The sequence below is a fragment of the Cervus canadensis genome, chromosome 18 (genome assembly GCF_019320065.1).
Source record: "Cervus canadensis isolate Bull #8, Minnesota chromosome 18, ASM1932006v1, whole genome shotgun sequence".
Taxonomy (NCBI): Eukaryota; Metazoa; Chordata; class Mammalia; order Artiodactyla; family Cervidae; genus Cervus; species Cervus canadensis.
Window position 1 is genome coordinate 6,785,851 of NC_057403.1, and position 17,776 is coordinate 6,803,626.

At 59.5% G+C, this 17,776-nt stretch overlaps 1 protein-coding gene across 1 annotated transcript; it reads left to right on the top strand.

Moving 5' to 3' along the window:
- Window positions 1–1,865: 1,865 nt before the first annotated feature.
- Window positions 1,866–16,371, top strand: IGLON5 (IgLON family member 5). The gene is made up of 8 exons (XM_043436047.1): window positions 1,866–2,062; window positions 9,981–10,059; window positions 10,905–11,137; window positions 12,802–12,921; window positions 14,159–14,293; window positions 14,489–14,609; window positions 15,166–15,320; window positions 15,778–16,371. The coding sequence occupies exons 1-8, from the start codon at window positions 1,984–1,986 to the stop codon at window positions 15,864–15,866; spliced, it is 1,011 nt and encodes a 336-aa protein (XP_043291982.1). The 5' UTR covers window positions 1,866–1,983; the 3' UTR covers window positions 15,867–16,371.
- The last annotated feature ends 1,405 nt before the right edge of the window (window positions 16,372–17,776 follow it).

Sequence of the window (17,776 nt, forward strand, 5' to 3'; positions counted from 1 at the left end):
AAGTGCAAAGGCCCTGGAGTTAGAACGAGATGGGCTTGTTCAAGCAGCAGAGTGAACGGCAGAGCAGCTGAAGCTGAGCGAGCGGGTGAAGCAGGGCGGTAGCATCAGGCGGTTTGCGTGTTCCGTGCTTGTTGATCTGAGGTTGGAGACAGAGGTGCAGGCCAGGAGACCGGGGCATTGGCTGCTGCTGTCAGAGCGGCCATCCAGGGGAGAGGTGACAGCCCAGAGAAGGGCAAAGTGGGGAGAAGAGGACACAGCAGAGATCCGTTCTGGAGGCCGAGCCAGCTGCTCCTGCAGACAGATTGGATGTGGGGGGGATCAGGGAGGAATAGAGGATTGGAAGATTCCCCGGAGAAGGGAATGGCAACCCACTCCAATATTCTTGCCTGGAGAACTCCATATGTGGAGGAGCCTGGTGGGCTACAATCCATGGGGTCGCAAGGAGTTGGACACGACTGAGCGGCTTACACTTTCGCTTTTCCTGCTTTTGTGGTAAAACAGCCCCTAGAGGGTGACTTCAATAACTCCTGCCTCCAAGTGCCCCAGACAGATGGTAGGCTCAGGGGTGGTTCTCTTGCCTCAGAGCCTGTAGGGGGGACAGGGACTGGAACACCTCACCTGGTAGACAGGAGAGAGGACTGCGCCTAGTAAATGGATGCATAGTGGAACCAGGAGGAAAGAACTAACTACAGGTTTTTGGGGCTCCAGGGAGAGCCGGCACCTCCCAGGATCTCTCTTGTTCTTCTCAGTAACCTTGAGATGTAAAGACTCCATCTCACAGGGAAGACACCGAGATTCTGGGAAAAGAAGGGACTGTTCCAAGGTCATACAGCCAAGGAAGTGAAAAAATGAGAAGTGGGGCTTTTTCATCCCTAAACCTTGAGTCACCACCTCCCAAGGTCAGGTCCCCCAGTCTCTCGCCATTCCCTTGTTATCCTGGGGATGAGGGATTGGGGGGGGGCGTCGCGGGGAACCAAAGGAAATTTCACCCCAGAGTCACTGTTATTCATGAAAGTAGACAGAGAAGCAAAACACTTTCCCACAAGAAGACGGGGACAGGAGGCTCCAATTCCTGGGTCTGGGGGCCCTGACGACTAGCGGACCAGATTCCAGGGTTTGGGGGACCTGGGAGCCCAGACTCCTGAGGGGCTAGGGGAGAAGGGGACTGGGGACCAGGATTCCTGGGTCTGGGTGGGGGAGGGCACCAGGGACTCCAGTTCCTGGGTCTGGGGGAGGGGAGACTGGGGAAGCAGACTCCTGGGTTTGGAGGCGTTGGGTGCCGGCACTCCTGGGGCTGGGGCCAGGATTTCTGGGTCTGGGTTGGAGGGCTCTGGTTCCTGGGTCTGGGGGAGCAGTGAGGACTAAGGGACCAGACTGCAGGGTCTAGGGGGGTTGGGAGTCAGAACTCCTGGGGCTTGGGGAGAAGGGGGCTGAGGACCAGGACTCCTAGGGTGTGGGTTGGGGAAGGGACTAGGGGCTCTGGTTCCTGGGTCTGGGCAGCGAGGACCGGGGGAACAGTCCCCAGGGTCTGGGGGGCCGGGATTTCTGGGTCTGCGGGAGGAGGAGGCTGGGGCCTGAAGCAGGAGGAAGGTGGGCTCCAGAGAGTGTCCCGGCCCGGGGTCCTAGGGATCCGAGGCAGGGAAGCCGCGGGGACGACCGGGGCGGGAGGGGGTAGGGGCCGGGCCGCAGTAACAAAGGCCTCTCCCTCCAACAAGCGCCCCCCCCTCGGCCCCGCCTCCCCGGCCCCCCGCCTGCCCTGATTGGTCGGCCTTCCTGCCCGTCAGCGCCGCCCCCTCCCCGGGTCTGCAGCAGCTCCGGCCGCCTCGTCGCGCCCCCCCAGCCCCCTCCCCCCGCCCCCGCCGCCCCCCGGGCCGGTGCAGCCGCAGGCGGGGTCCCCCTCCCCCTCCCCCCTCTCCCCCCAGGCCTCGCGCGCCCCGGACCGGCCCCCCCTTTCCCCTCCCCCTTCGCGCCGCCGCTGCCGCGATGCCCCCCCCTGCGCCCGGGGCCCGGCTCCGGCTTCTCGCCGCCGCCGCCCTGGCCGGCCTGGCCGTCATCAGCCGAGGTACCGCAGCGCCGGGGGCGGGGGGCTCGGCCGGGACTCTAGGGTCCCGGGCGGGGATTGGGGGCGGGGGACAGAGCATCCCCGGGCGGGGAGGAGGAGGCCCCCGGACGCCGAGGTCTGGGCCCGGGGGGCGGGGGCAGCATCCTCTGGCTGGGAGAGGGGTCCTCGGACGTCTGGCTCCATGCCCGGGGGCAGGGGTCCGCGTCCTGGGGCCCGATCCTGGGCCTAGGGGCGGAGGTCTGCTTCTCCGGGTCGGCGAGAGGGTCGCGGACACCTGGTCCCGGCCTGGGGGCGGGAGTCTGCGGCTCGGGATCGTGGTGGGGCGGGGGGGGAGGAGATCAGACGCTAAGTAAGGGTCCCTGGGCAGGATCTTTGAACTGAGTTGGTGGGGGGTAGGCAGAGGGATGCCCCGTCGGGGGTCTTCATCTCTGCCTGGGAAGGTCCCCTGGGGGTCCCGGCCTGCGGGCTGGGGTCGGTGTTTCTGGGGGAAGGTTGGGAGGATGATATCTTCCCAGGTCCCCAGGGTCAGTAAGAGGTGGGGGCAGGGGTGTCCAGAGACCTCCGTCCCAGACAGGCAAAAGAAGGGGGTGGGGCTGGTCTCTCAGCTGGGAAGGGACTGAAATTCCCCAGCTGGGCCGTCTAGGTTGGGAGAAAGTGTTAGTATTTGGAGGGTTGCATTTATGTGTAAGGGGAGATGGGGCTGAAGATCCAAGAAGTTGGGGTGCTGGGCTGGGGACTCCAGATGTGGAAAGCCCTGGCTGAATATTTGGGTTCCGGGCAGGACAGAGGGTGACAGAGGACCGCGGGAGGGGAAGGGTTAACCCGGGGTCAAAGGGTTAATGTCAGTCTTCCTAGTTGAGGAGGGGGGCTGGGGGCTGGTCTTTTGTAGGGCTGGAAGGGAAGAATGGAAGGGGAGAGGCTGGGAGGAGGGTGGTGAACTTGGCAGTCTCTGTTTAGAAGCTGTGTAGCTGGACCTTGTATCTCCCAGCAGGCAGGCGGCCTGGGGGTGGTCCAAGAGATGACCCCCTAAGGAGGGGAGGGGAGAGCTAGGAGGCTGGAGGCAGGGGCCGGGGTTCATTTAGTGCTTCTGGAGAATCACCCCCAGGCCCTGCCCTGACCCAGAATCACAGAGGCAGGGACACACAGTCGGGAACATCCTAGAAACCCCCGACAGTCTCAGCGAGACAGCGGCTCTCAGCCTCCCACCCACACAACGCCAGGCAGGCACAGCCACATAAACACCCATCACCCGGTCCGACCCGGAGCCACACCTGCAGACAGCCAGAGTCACACGGGATGCTGGCGGCGGGGGCGGGGGGCGGGGATCACCCCCTCCCACCTGGCCCATCTGAATCCCTGTCTGACTTTCTGCCTGCCTGTCTGTGTCTCTCTGTCTCTGTCGCCTGTCTCTCTCGGGCTCTCTCACATCTCGGCCATTTCCGGAGGCTCCGTGGCTCGGGGTGACATCCCGTTGGTCTCCGTGGCTGGGTCGCCGGCTCTCCATCTCTGCTGGGCTCAGCACAATTCCACAGCTGGCCCGCTCGGCCTCTGGAACTGCTTGTCCCCGTCACACCCCGTGTGTCTCTGTCTCTTTCCAGCCCCTCACACGGTGCCTTGATCCTCACCCGCTTCTGGGAACTCACGTCCCATCCCAGGTTACTCATTCTCCTCCTTGTCCTTTGAAATGTCTCTGGCCTTCTCTCTTCACCTCTCCATTTTCCTCTCTCTCTTCCTTTACTCTCAAGATCACTTCCCACTTGCCTTCTACTTTGACTCTTCAGAACCCTAGAAATCACTGTTGTTCACACATGCAGGGCTGGGAGCTTGGTGTTACCAGGAGGTGGTCTGTGACCTAGGTCAAGTCCATTCCCACCTCTGGGCCTTTTGTCCCATCAGAGAACTGCGACCAGAGGGACAGAGCAGAGTGGCTGGCCGCTGAGCTGAGACAGGATTAGAGGGTTGGAAAGACAGCCCCACCTACCCACCACCGCTTGCTTGACGGCTGAGGCTGAGAAAAAGCCAGTGGAAGTCACACCAGATTGCATCTCCTCTCTTTCATTCATTTGATGCTTTCCAGATTACGGGAGGAGAGCATACCAGTGAACCATCCACTACAAGAATGCATAAAAGCAAACCCCGCCACGTCCCGCCCCCACCTTCCAGTCTCCAGAGAGAGCCAGGGTCCTCAGCCTCCCCAGTCGCCTCTCACTTGCAGTCAGATGCCCAGAGTTCAGCGTCTGTAAAGGATTGGTTAGTTTGTTGATGTTTCTCCCAAGATAGAAACAAAGTAAAGCCATTTCTCTGCGACTGGCTTTCTTCCACTTAACTCTACTTCCCTGGCATCTGTAGATATTGCTCTGTCTTTCCTTTTTTTCCCCCAAAATTCTTTATGCCAACACACACACACACACATCCACACATCCACTTAGAAAAGTAGCTGCAGCTGGTGATTTGGGGGTGGTTCCTTTGCCGTATTAGATGAAGCAGGGGCAGGATGAACACAGGCATGGGGACCCTTCTCTAGGGGGTCCCTCAAGCACCCAGTTTGTCTAGACTGTGGGCGCTCCCTTGTTAGCTCATCTAACACGTATTTACTGGGTACACAGTCGCTGTTCTAAACACTGGGAATCTATAAACACAGCAGTGGAGTCCCTGCCCTCCTGGAGCTTACATTCTAGTGGGATGGAGAGAGATCCACCAACTAAAACAAAACCTAAAAAGTAAACAGGTGATTTTAGAGAGTGATGAGCACAGAAGAAACGAGAATGACTTGGCAGGCAGAAGACTTGGCCTTGGGAGCTCAGGTAACATCTGAGCCGATGAGTGGAGTTCAGACTGAAAGGAGGGGAGGAGTCAGCCTTGGAAAGATCCCCCTGGGAACAGCAGAAGCAAAGGCCCTGCGGTGGGAAAGTGAAAGTGAAAGTCACGCAGTTGTGTCCAACTCTTTGCAACCCCATGGACTATACAGTCCATGGAATTCTCCAGGCCAGAATATTGGAGTGGGTAGCCTTTCCCTTCTCCAGGGGATCTTCCCAACCCAGAGTTTGAACCCAGGCCTCCCACATTGCAGGTGGGTTCTTTACCAGCTGAGCCACAAGGGACCAGTGGAAATGAGCAGCCAGCACATGGAAAGTTTCAGGGCTCTAGGCTCAGCATACAGACACCGGACATCAGTGATAAGGATTTGGAAGGTCAGCCAAGAGGGAGAGGGGTCTGGGGGCTCTGCAGTGGCAGTTAGACTAGCCCTTTCTTGGGCTTCCCAGGTGGCTCAGTGGGTAAAGAACCCACCTGCCAATGAGGGAGACTTAAGAGACACTGGTTTGATCCAACATTCCCTGGAGGAAGTCATGGCTGTCCACTCCAGTATTCTTGCCTGGAGAATCCCATGGACAGAGAAGCCTGGCAGGCTACAGTCCATAGGATTGCAAAGAGTTGGACATGACTGAAGCGACCTAGCGCAGCACATGAGGGTCACCCATCTGGAATGGCAGAGACCCACATGGTCCCTCCCATCACCACTGGATTCACCTCCAGGCTGGTCCCTGCCCCATAACCATCCCACCAGCCAACACAAGTAGAGCTGTTTGCAGGCGCTTGACTAGCAGGAGCCATATAGAGCCTGCTTGCTTGGGTGACCTTCTTTCATCCTCTCTCCCTCAAGCCAGTGAGTGAGGCATGATGACTGTCCCCGATGGGCCCCATTTAGAGGTGGGGAAACTGAGTCCCAGGTGGAGGAACTAACTCGTGCAGCTCGGTGGCACAGCTGGGATTTGAACCTAAGCAGCCAGGCTCCCCAGTCTGTTCATTTAGCAGCCTGGTTATGCTGGCTTAGTAGTAGCAGAACAGATGCTGAGTCCTGGACTCAGGGGTGGGTGCTGGGCATAGAGCAACCTACAACCCAGACCTGCCCCGCCCTTCCCCCACCCTGACCGTCACCCAACCTGGGATAACAATAGATGTTTCTTTAAAAAGAAGGTGCTCTTAAGAGCAGCAAGCATTTCTGGCTGCTAAGCGCTGAGTTAAACATTTTGCTTGCATGTCCTCATGGAATCCCTGACAAAAACCTGCTGAGGAAAGAAATACCATTTTTCTCCTTTCTACCATTGAGGAAACTGAGGCTTAGACTGGCCAGGGGTCACCCAGTCAGGAAATGATGGGACAGACATTTGATCTATCAGTTCAGGCTCCTTAGGGCTTTCTTATCCAATCTCTAGACATATCAAGCCCTCCCACCAACAGTTCTCTGCACTAAGTCCAACTCTGGGGGACACAACCAAGATTCAGGCCTTTGGAGAACTCCTGGTCAGGAAGGGGAGACACACCTGGACGCTGTCACAGCTGAGTCAGAGGGTACCCAGTAGAGACAGAGGGAACTGTCCAGCTCGAACAATCAGGGAAGTACTTCTGGAGGAGGGGGCATTTGAGCTGGGGTTTTGAAGAATGCATAGGAGTTCAAGAGTTGGCAAAGCATGTTGCGGGCATCTATTTACATTCACTCATTCAACAAATATTTCCCAAGGTCTTCCAGGCCAGGCCCAGTGCTGGGAGATGCTGGGGACACAAACCTGAGTCAGACTCAGACTCTGCCCTCAAGAAACTTATAGTCTGATAGGGGAGACAGACACAGTCACCATAGTGTGATCTGAGCTCTAAGGGAGGTAGTGCAGGCATTGTGGGAAAACAAAAGAGGACTAGAAAGAGTAGGGATTCAGCATTTTCCAAGCAGAGGGGACCTCATGTGCACTAGCTTGTTTCTTTAGGTATTGAACATGTCTTGAGGCCGCCTATGGGTCAAACTGTGGATGGGGTGATGCTGCAGGTGAGGAGACCCAGGCCCCACCCTGAGAGGCTCCCATCTGGTGAGGAAAGCAGACTGAGACACAGTCCAGGTGATCGCGACTAAGAGGGAGGGGCGGTGACTGGGACTAAGACAGAGGGAGAGGGAGAGGGAGAGGCCCAGCTAACCTGACTCTCTCTTCCATTTACTGACACCCAGAGAGGGAAGGGACTTAACAAGATCGCACAGCACACAGGGTCCTCCTGAGCCTGGAGTCTGGGAACTGCAAGAGACAGATAGGCAGACATCCAAATTTATAGACACACAGACCAGGCATCCAAGACCCACTGGAGATAACTTCATCACTCATCTCCCGAGACTGCCCTCAGCCAGGGCTCAGCTGGGCGTGCTGGGGACGCAGATGGTCTGAGCCGGGCCCTGCCCTAGAGGAGCAGGTGGGGGAGGCAGACGCCTCTGATCCACGGAGCCCTGGGAAAAGAGCGAGAGGCTGCGTTGGCTTGGATGGGCCATCTCTCCTCCGAGAGGCCCCATATACCAGGTGCCTGGAGAAGGAGAAGCTTTTTGATGGGGAATAGTGGGAGGGAGAGAGGGGAAAGAAAAATGGGAAATGCGGTGCTGGGTCGCACTAGGGGAGAGGAGGCAGGAGACAGCAATGTCAGGGGCCTGGATGCCAGGCTGAGGGGCAGGGACTTCGTCCTGGAGGTCGCTCTGAGTGTTGGAAAGATCCTTCTAGCAAACAGCATGTGTCTGTCTGTCCATCTGTTTCTCTGTCTCCTGGGACATGTGATTAAGATCCTGCCCTCTTTTGTGAGGTCCACACCATACCCCAGGGCCCGAGGCTGAGCTCAGGAGCCCTTGGCTCTACCCTGAGGCTTCGGGGGCACCTTGGACAGCTCCCTCTTCAACCCCCTGCCTAGGGCAGGCCTCCTTGAACCTAGGACAGTTGCTGTCAGAGGGCTGGGGAGGTGTGGGGTGGGGGGGCAGGGTGATTTTGGCTCCCAGGAGGCATCTGGCGATGCCGGCATTTTTGGTTGGGGTGGGGGAGCTCCTGGCATCTGGGGGGTCAAATCTGCGAAGCTCTCAAACACTCTACACTGCACAGGATGGCCCCACGATGAAGAATCATCTGGCCCCCCCAACGTCAATGGTGCCGAGATGGAGAAAGCTTGGTCTGGGATGTGTGTGACCAGGAGTATCACAGATCTATGGGGTGTGCGTGTGTGTGTGTGTGTGTGTGTGTGTGCATGGCTGTGTATGATCTGATTGTAGGTGACAGCATGGCTGCATATGCCCGAGTCTTGGTCCAGGGCGTTCGCTTTGTATTGGAGAGCCTGTGTTGCTGTTTCAGGCTGTAGCTTCATGCACGACTCTCCAGGGTGGAGGGGTGGGGATGAGCATAGCCCTCCGGCTGGGAGGTCACTGTGACCGATGAAGCCTGTATGTGTGTGTGTGAGAGAGAGTCCTCGGGCAGGGCTGTAACCGTGTGTAGACTTTGCACCTGAGTGTGTGTAACCGTGTGCATCCGTTTATGTCTGGGGGGCTGGTGGCCAACCCGCGTGCTTCTGGGAAAGAGCTGTCTCTTCTAACTGACCTTCTCCTGGGGGTGTGTCCCGGGCTGTGTGCGTCAGCCTAGGTGTGTATGCCTCTGTCCCCCAGCGGGACCCGCTTGTCATGGGTGGGACTATTTCCTGTCCCCGGGGCTGACTCTGTGCATCCTCCCGGGCCCTGGTGACTGTGTGTGTCTGTCTGTCCATCCCCTGGCTGCCCCCTCCTCTTCCTAGGGCTGTCCTGGCGCATCCTCTCCACCAGGCTCAGGGCGGGTGAGTCCCTTCACCTCCTCCAGGGCTCATCAAATGACCAGAGTGACTCCCGCGCGGATGAGCCGGGGGTGAGGGCTGTAGGGCCTAGGCCCCAAACCCCAGGGCCTGGCGAGCCCACCGCCCTGGCTCTGCCCCAGCCACATCCAGAGGGGCTGCTGATGGAGAGGGCCTCCGGGAGTCATCGGGACGGCGCGGGCAATTAATTCATCAGATTAATCAGTTCCTCATCCCGGGGCGGGGTCCAGGGCAGCCCTGCGCGGGGCCGAGCCTCCCCAGGCGTCCAAGGTCACCCGGCCTCTTCCTCTCCCCCGCCCGGTGCTGTCTGCATCCGCCGCCTCCGCGGGCCCAGCCCCCACTCCCTGGCCCCGGTCCAGCCTCTGGCCACGGTCCACGGAGAGATGAATGGGTGGGGGCGGGGGTTCTGCCAGGCGCCAGGGCACTGGAGCGGGCAGGCAGGAGTGGGCATGCGCCCTCCAGAGCGTGCCCCGCTGGGCCCGGGCACATGGGGCAGTCTGTGTGCACGCGGGGGGTCTCTACACCACGCCCGAGGGCGTCCTGGGCGTCTGTGATAGATGTGTGTCCACGTGAATATTCGCGCACATCCGTGTTTGTGTGCGTGCTTGCATTTGTGTGTCAGGGTGTCTGTGTGCACACATGTGGGTGTTGAGTATCTGCCTGCAGCCTGTCTTTCCATGTATTTCTGAATGTGTACATGTGTGTACCTGTCTGTTACATCTGAACATACATCTGTGTATATGAGTGTGTACTCGTGGGGCTGTGAATATGTGTATGTGCCCCCGTGTATGTTTTGTGTGGGTGTGTACTCTTGAATCTCTGTGTGTGCGTTCACTGTGAACATGTATGTGTGTGCCGTGTTTACACATGTCTGTGTGTGTATGTGTGTGCACAGCTTTGTGTGTGTCTGTATCTGCACATGTGCACTTCTGTGTTTGAGTATGCATGTGTCTGTGTGTGCATGCATCTGTACACAGCATCTGTGAGTGTGTATACTTGAGCTTTGATGTACGTGTGTCTGTGTGCATATACATGTGTTTATGTGCTGTGATTGTGTTGTCTCAGTATCTCGGGAGGTGTGTAGGTTTGTGTGTCCCAGCCTGTCTGGGTCAGCACGGGCTTGTGGCAAGGTACGTTGCGTGTTTCTGCAGTGAGTGTCTCTGGAAACATCAATGAATGTGTGTGCCAGTGGGTGTGGGAAGTGCGTATCTGCCGTGTGTGTATGTGTGTGTGTGTGTACACATGTGCACGGTCCTGCCCAGCTGAGCTGCCCTCCCTTCCACAGGGCTGCTGTCTCAGAGCCTGGAGTTCGGCTCTCCTGCCGACAACTACACGGTGTGTGAAGGCGACAACGCCACGCTCAGGTAGGGGGACACAGAAGTGCTGCCCCTTCGCCTTCCTTAGGGGGGACTGTCCTGACCCGCAGGCCCCACCCATCCCTCCCCCCATCAGGACAGAGGCCATCAGGGCCCAGACTCTGGGCCCAGCTCCACCCTGGGCCTCAGTGTACCCATCTGTCAAATGGGTGGAGGGACGGTGACCACCACCTGGGTTGTTGGAGGATGCAAGAGTCTGTACATACACCCCGGGGGCTTCCCTGGTGGCTCAGTGGTAAAGAACCCACCTGCCAATGCAGGAGACCCAGGTTCAATCCTTGGGCCTGGAAGATCCCCTGGAGAAGGGAATGGCAACCTGCTCCAGTATTCTTGCCTGGGAAATCCCATGGATGGAAGAGCCTGGCAGGCTGCAGTCCACGAGGTCACAAAAGAGTCGGACACCACTTAGGAACTAAACAACAACCAAGCTGAGCTTAGAGAGCTTAGCACACTGACTGTTTAATGAGAACCAGTGTTACCCTCCCCCAGCTCTCTGCTCTCCTCATTGTGGGTCGTCCCCCCATCTCTGCATCTCTGTCCCTCTCCCCCGGGGTGCCTGTCCCCCTCTTTTTGGGTCTATGACACACAGCAGTCACTCAGTAACCATCAGCTGTCATCCCATTGCGCACTTGGGCTCACAACTATCCCTGAGGCTCAGTTTACCCACCTGTAAAGTGGGCGCAGTCACACCTGCCTCCGAGGACTGCCGTGGGAACTGGAGACGCAGCAAGCCTTCCTCTCCCCACCTCCAAGCCCCCCTCGATGGGGGGTGACCCTGGAGGGCCAGGCGGGGGTGGGGGAGAGAACTGCCCTCCCCTCGTCCTCCCCTCCAGCTGCTTCATTGACGAGCATGTGACCCGAGTGGCCTGGCTGAACCGCTCCAACATCCTGTACGCGGGCAACGACCGCTGGACCAGCGACCCGAGGGTGCGGCTGCTCACCAACACGCCCGAGGAGTTCTCCATCCTCATCACCCAGGTGGGGCTGGGCGACGAGGGCCTCTACACCTGCTCCTTCCAGACCCGCCACCAGCCGTACACCACTCAGGTCTACCTCATCGTCCACGGTGAGCCCTCCGCCGGGGCCCTGGCGGGGGAGGGGGGAGCCGGGGGATGGGCGCTGGGGAGAGGGGACACTCGTGTCCTCGTCGATCCCAGGGACACCCGTGGGAAGACAGACACCCTCCCTGCCCTCACGGACTCCAGCCAGGCAGAGGGAGAGAAAGTCAGAGACAACCTCCAGGGCAGGAGAGATACGGGGGCCAGGGGACACTTGGAGGAAGACCCCTCGTTCGTTGGCTCAGCCCTGTTTCTTGAGTTCCTGCTGCGTGCAGGCACTGCGCCACAGGCCAGGGACAGAGAGGAGCCAGGCAGGCTGGCCCTGGCTTTCTGGAGGTGTCTTTCCGAGGAAAGGCAGTTTCCCAGACATCACGTCTGAGCCGAGACCTTCAGGAAAAAGAACAGCACGTGCGGAGGCTGGATGCGCAGAGCGAGAGAGGTGGCGCTGGAGAGACCCACGGCGGGGGGCGGGAGGCTGGCATCAGAGGTGGTCTAGAGGGCAGCGAGCACGTGGAGAGACAGGAAGCCAGGGACGGCCCTTGACAAGCCCCGACCTGGGAGCCAAACCCTCCGGTTCCAACCTTGCCGCCGCCACCCAGGGGCTGAGGCACCCAAAGCGAGCCGGACGATCAGACTCCTCATCTGCAAAACGGAGATGACGCTGTCATATATCAAATTCAAGACATCATCAGTTGGAAGGGACACCTTTACTTTATTCTGTGTTGCTAGAAACAGGGTGGGTGGGTAACCCGCCAGTTAAACACTGGCGTCCTTCAAAAGGCCACCCTGATTGGAGAAATGCTCGGGGGGGCGGGGTCGAGGCGGGGAACGCCCCCATGTGTTAGAATTGATGAACAGAGTAACATCCCCCGGTGGCTCAGTCGGTAAAGAATCCGCCTGCGATGAGGGGGACAAGAGTTCGATCTCTGGGTCGAGAAGATTCCCTGGAGGAGGGCATGGCAACCCACTCCAGGATTCTTGCCTGGACAATCCGATGGACAGAGGAGCCTGGTGGGCTACAGTCCACCGGGTCACAAAGAGTCAGACACGACTGAAGTGACTGAGTGAGCATGCACGCACCCCAGAGGGGAGTAGTGAGGATTTCATGGGTTCATTTTTGTGAAATACTTAAAACAGGGTAAGCTTACACTCAGGAAGCACCATACAAGCATTAGCTAAGCAAATTAATTTTCAAAATAATAGTACTAATCAGTAAAAATAGAGATGGGGAGGGAGGAATTCAGACCCAAAGACAGAAAATAGAAACCAAGTGAGAAGGAAGGTGGAGAGAGACTGAGAAAGAGTGAGGAAGACACAAGACCAGCAACTGGAGAAGAAGCCAGATCCAGAAGGAAGGGGAGACAGAGGAATTCTTACAGAGAGACAGGAATGTCAGCTGAACCCCTGGGTCTGAGGGGGAAGGGGCTGGGGGTCTGGACCCCTGGGTCTGAGGGAGGAGGGCCTGGGGGTCTGGACCCCTGGGTCTGAGGGAGGAGGGTCTAGGGGTCTAGACTCCTGGTCTCGGAGGAGGGTCTGGGGGTCTGGATCCCTGGGTCTGAGGGAGGAGGGTCTCGGGGTCTGGACTCCTGGTCTCAGGGAGGAGGGACCAGGCCTAGATCCTGGGTCCTGGGAACCCACAGCGCCTCTCACTGACCTTCCCTCCGGCCTGCAGTCCCTGCCCGCATCGTGAATATCTCTTCGCCTGTGACAGTGAATGAGGGGAGCAACGTGAACCTGCTTTGCCTGGCTGTGGGACGGCCAGAGCCCACGGTCACCTGGAGGCAGCTCCGAGGTGAGGACCCCACCCCTGGCTCAAAGTCCCTTCCCCCACTCCACAGGCTGGCCCAAAGCTCCCCATGTTCCTAGCTAGATACCCAGAACCTCCCACTCCCACCTGCTTTGATCCCCGCCCCCCACCAAAGCCTTGTCATGACCGGATTTCCCCCTCCTACCTGGTCCTGTTATTTCACCAACAGACCCCAGAGCCTTAGAGCCTACCCATGTGCCCTCCCAGGCTGGGGCTGTTTCCTCCACCCACCTGCTAGATCCCAGCTTGCCCCCCCCCCCAACTCCAGCAGCCCCAGGCTCTTCCCACCAGCTCACAGGATTCTCCTGGACTCAGACCCCCACCCACTAGATGGCCGGAGCCAGGTTAGAGGCACGGCCTCTGCCCACGTTCCGTCTCCTGTTCACATTACTGCATCTCTGCCGGATGCCTCAGGCCAGCGTTTCTCTTAGTTTGGTCCCCAGACTCACAGCAGTAGCATCACCTGGAGACTTGCCAGAAACGCATGAGTCAGAACCACCCCTCCCCCCATCACCACCACAATCTGTCCTATGTCCTAACAAGCCCTTCAAGTGATCCCGAGGTAGAGCTGAGAACCACGGAGGCCCCCAAACAGAGGGACCTGACTGGGAAATCCCATATCCTAGACATGGCGCAACGCCCCCTTTACCTGGATATCCACCACCATTTCCCAGACCCCTAGATCCTCACTCAGTGGCTCTTGGGAGACCAAATGTGCCAGTCCCTAGATCTCTTGGGACCCCAGAACGCCATAACTAGGTCTCGGATCCCTGGATCCACCCCTACGGCTTCATCTGAGCCCCACAGTCCTGGTCTTGAGTTCCTGGATGCCCGAATGCTGTGAGTCCCAAAGGGTCTTCTGAGCGGGCGTGCTGTTCTAAGACCCCCGATACCTGGATTGCTGATGCCAGTCACCAGATCCTGATTCCCTGGGCCCCAAGGGCTAGATCCCAGAATCCTGGATCCTCCCTCGCTGGGTCTGTGTTTTCTGGATCCTTCTGAGCCTCAGGCGCTCCTGGCACCCTCCCCACTGGGTTCTAGTTGCTAAGTCCTGGCTAGCTCCCCACTCCCGGGCCCAGCCCAGCACCCCCGCCCCACTGACCCCGGCGCCCCAGGCCCCGCGCCTGTCCGCCCCGCTGATGTCTGTCCGTGTTGTGCCCGTTTTGTCCCGTGTTAAGTGTTTGCGTCCGGCCCCGCCCCCTCCCCTCCCCTCCCCCCACAGACGGCTTCACCTCCGAAGGCGAGATCCTGGAGATTTCCGACATCCAGCGGGGCCAGGCCGGGGAATACGAGTGCGTGACGCACAACGGGGTTAACTCCGCGCCGGACAGCCGCCGAGTGCTGGTCACAGTCAACTGTGAGTCCCCCGCCCCGCCCGGGCGCGCGCACGAAAGCGGGGCGGGCCCTGGAGGAAGGGGGTGGGTCTGCGGGAGGAAGGGCTCTAAGAGGAGGGCGCCAGAGGACCTGGACTCTAGGAGGAAGGAGGGGCTGGGGGTGACACCCCTTCGTCCGCACTGGGCAAGGAAAATTCGCTGACCCTGTCCCTCGCCAGATCCTCCGACCATCACCGACGTGACCAGCGCCCGCACGGCTGTGGGCCGGGCCGCCCTCCTGCGCTGCGAAGCCATGGCGGTGCCCCCCGCGGATTTCCAGTGGTACAAGGATGACAGACTGTGAGGATGGCACTGGGGCGGGCCGTGGTGGGGAGGGGGGAGGTGGTCCTCGGTCCTTTGGGACTCGGGGAGGGGGCAGAGGGAGCAGAGTTCCGGGTCCTGGAAACTGGGGGGCGGGGGGAGTCCGGGTTCTAGGTGTTGGGGTCCACTGGGCCCCAGGGGAGCTGTGGTGGCTTACTGGAAACTTGGGTCCTCGGATAATGAATGCTGGAGCCTGGCCTCCTCCGACTATTCAGGAAGAAGGTCTGGGGTGGGGGGCGATGCTGAGATTTGTCAGAGAAGCTTTAGGGTTAGGGGACCACTGGATCTGAGGTTTAGCAGGGCCTGGGAATCCCTAGAGGTTGGAGGTGAGGGTCTGGGTTGCCTGGAGAGGGGCGTCGGTGGGAGTGGCCCGGGATCCATGGGGAGTTAGAACCAGAGGCTACGGGTCGGTGGGATGGGGGACAGAAGGTAGGGTCTCCACAGGGAGTCTAACAGTCGGGGGGCTGGGTTTTTTTCCGGAGAGGGTCACGGGCCAGGGTCCTGCGCTCTGGTCCCTGACCCGGATCCCCGGCAGGCTGAGCAGTGGCACGGCCGAGGGCCTGAAGGTGCAGACGGAGCGCACCCGCTCGATGCTTCTCTTCGCCAACGTGAGCGCCCGGCATTACGGCAACTACACGTGCCGCGCAGCCAACCGGCTGGGAACGTCCAGCGCCTCCATGCGGCTCCTGCGTGCGTCCCCTGAGCAGCGGAAGGGGCGGGGCCGGGCCGGGGCGGGGCCGACCTGAATGGGCGTGGCCAGGGAGGTGGCGATGCAGAACCGTTTTGCAGATCGATAAGGACTATCAAGAAAATAAACAATAGACTTGGGGATGGTAGCAGTAGACAAGCGCATCAGAGAAGGCTTCCTAGAGGAAGCAACGTTTGAAATGGGACCTGAATGGTCAAAAGAATCCAGCCCTGCCAAGATCTACCAAAGAGCTTTGAAGCGGACCGGGGCGGGGACAGAGATGAGCCAGATGCTTAGGTTAAAACAGAGTAGGGGAGAGCGGGGTCCCTGAGGGAAAACCCGGAAAGGTCCTTAGCAGGCGGCCTCAGACAAGACCCTCAGAAACAAGACACCAGGGAGAGACACGCATGGGGTCTCCCCACTCCGGGCCTCCTCCCTTGACCCTCTCTCTTTCCCCAGGCCCAGGATCCCTGGAAAACTCAGCCCCGAGGCCCCCAGGGCCCCTGACCCTCCTCTCCGCCCTGGGCTGGCTGTGGTGGAGGATGTAGGAAGAACCCAGTGCCGCTGGAGTCCCCCTGCGAGGGGGGCCTGAGGCCGAGAGCGAGAGAAGCAGGGGGAGCAAGCGCCGTGGGTCTCGAGGGGCGGAGGAGCTCTCGGCCGCTGAGGAAGAAGAGGAAAAGGAAGAGGAGGAGGGAAGATCTATAGAGAACCCATCACTGTGAGGGATAACGCAAAATTATGCATCTTTCTACAGCCATTCTCGCCACCGTTCACCTTTCCGATTGTGACCCACCCCTGGCCACCCCCACACCCCTCTCTTAGCTCAGGCTGTCAACTGGATCGCGCGCGTGTGGTGGGTGTGAGCGTGAGCGCGTGCGTGTGTGTGCATGTGTGTGTGTGTGTGTGTATGGATGGGTGGGTGGGTGGGTGGGGAAGGGGGCTCAGCACCCTTCCCTCCTGGACACCCCCCCAACATCCACTGCCCCCATCCCCGCTGTCTCTCACCTCTGGCTGGAGGTAGGTATGGGGGTCTTCTTGCTGGAAGTTGTGAGGGGAGGTTTTCCAGGCTCCCGCTTTCCCAGTATATGCACGCACCCCGCCCCCTCCCCTCCCTGCTGAAAGGCTGTCTCCCGGGCAGGTTGGAAGTGGGAGGGGCATCAGACTTGCCTGGCAAGCTGTCACTCAACCTCTGCGAGCAGGTGCGGGATCTCCACCTTGGCTCTGGGCCTCCCTGCTGTCAACCAACCACCTGCCTGGAGCCAGAGGCCCCATCACCGGCTCAGCGGCCTGAGACCCTCCCGCTTTCCCCGTCCCTCCCCGCCCTGGACTTTCTGGCCCTCTCCCGGGCCGATCGGTGCTTCCATCCAACTGTCAGGCCAGTGCCTGCTGTCACCTGTCTGCCTCAGTGCTTTGCCCTAGCCCGCCCCCACTCCCTTCGGCCACCCGCAGCGCCCGCCAGCTGCCCTCAGCGCCCCTACGGCCGGCCCACAGGTGTGAGCTTGCTGGTCCACCACTCCCTGGCCTCTCCACCAACTGACCCTCCCACAGTCCAACTGACCACCCTCACACACACTCAGACACACACACACACACACACACACACACACACACCAGCGACTGTGACCAGCAATAGCCCCCTGGCTTCAGCTGTCCTGTAGCCGGTGACCAGCTGTGGTTCCCCCGAGGATGAGCAACTATGTCAGAAAGGCCCTCCGAGGCTGTAACTTCAGCTCGGATTGTAGGCATACCCCACGCTGGCACACCACATCCCACAAAGTAGGGGGAGAGAGGGGCATCATGCAGACGTCCTCAGCCCAGACCAAGATGTTACCAACTCCTGCTCCCAGGAGACCTTCTATAAACACCCACCCAAAACTGTACCACCCGGAGCTTGCGAGGGCGAGAGAGGGCAGAGCAGGGGCAGGGGGGCAAGGGGCAGTGACTGTACCTCAGATGGGGGCCCCATCCCACATTGTCTTCCATTCCCAGGGTCCAGGGGACAGGGAGGGGAGGGGGAGGGGTGCCAGGGAGGGGGGCGGGGGGGCCCTGGGGGCCGTGTGTTCCGATTCATGGGGAGTGTTGAGACCGCCACACCAATAAACGCCTTTTTCCAAAGTCTCCGCCTGCCAGTGTCAACGTCAGTAAGCACATGGCTGAGTGGAGCGCAGACTCCTGGTCATTGGTGGTGCCTCCCCAGCGTCACTTCTGCCCTCCCCTTTCTCTTTGGTAAGATTTGGAATTGACCTATTTACAGATGTGGCCCCTGATTGGCTGAAGCTACTCGGCATAGCCCGTTTCCCACTGTGACTGGTTCAGAGGTGGGCACAAGGCCCAGCCAGACTAATGAGAGAATGAACACCAGAGCAGTGTGGATTTCCCAGGCAGAGCTGCTCTTCTGTTAGGATAATGTGGCTCAATGGTATGCAGCCAAGATCTGCAGGATGTCTATTCTCCATTG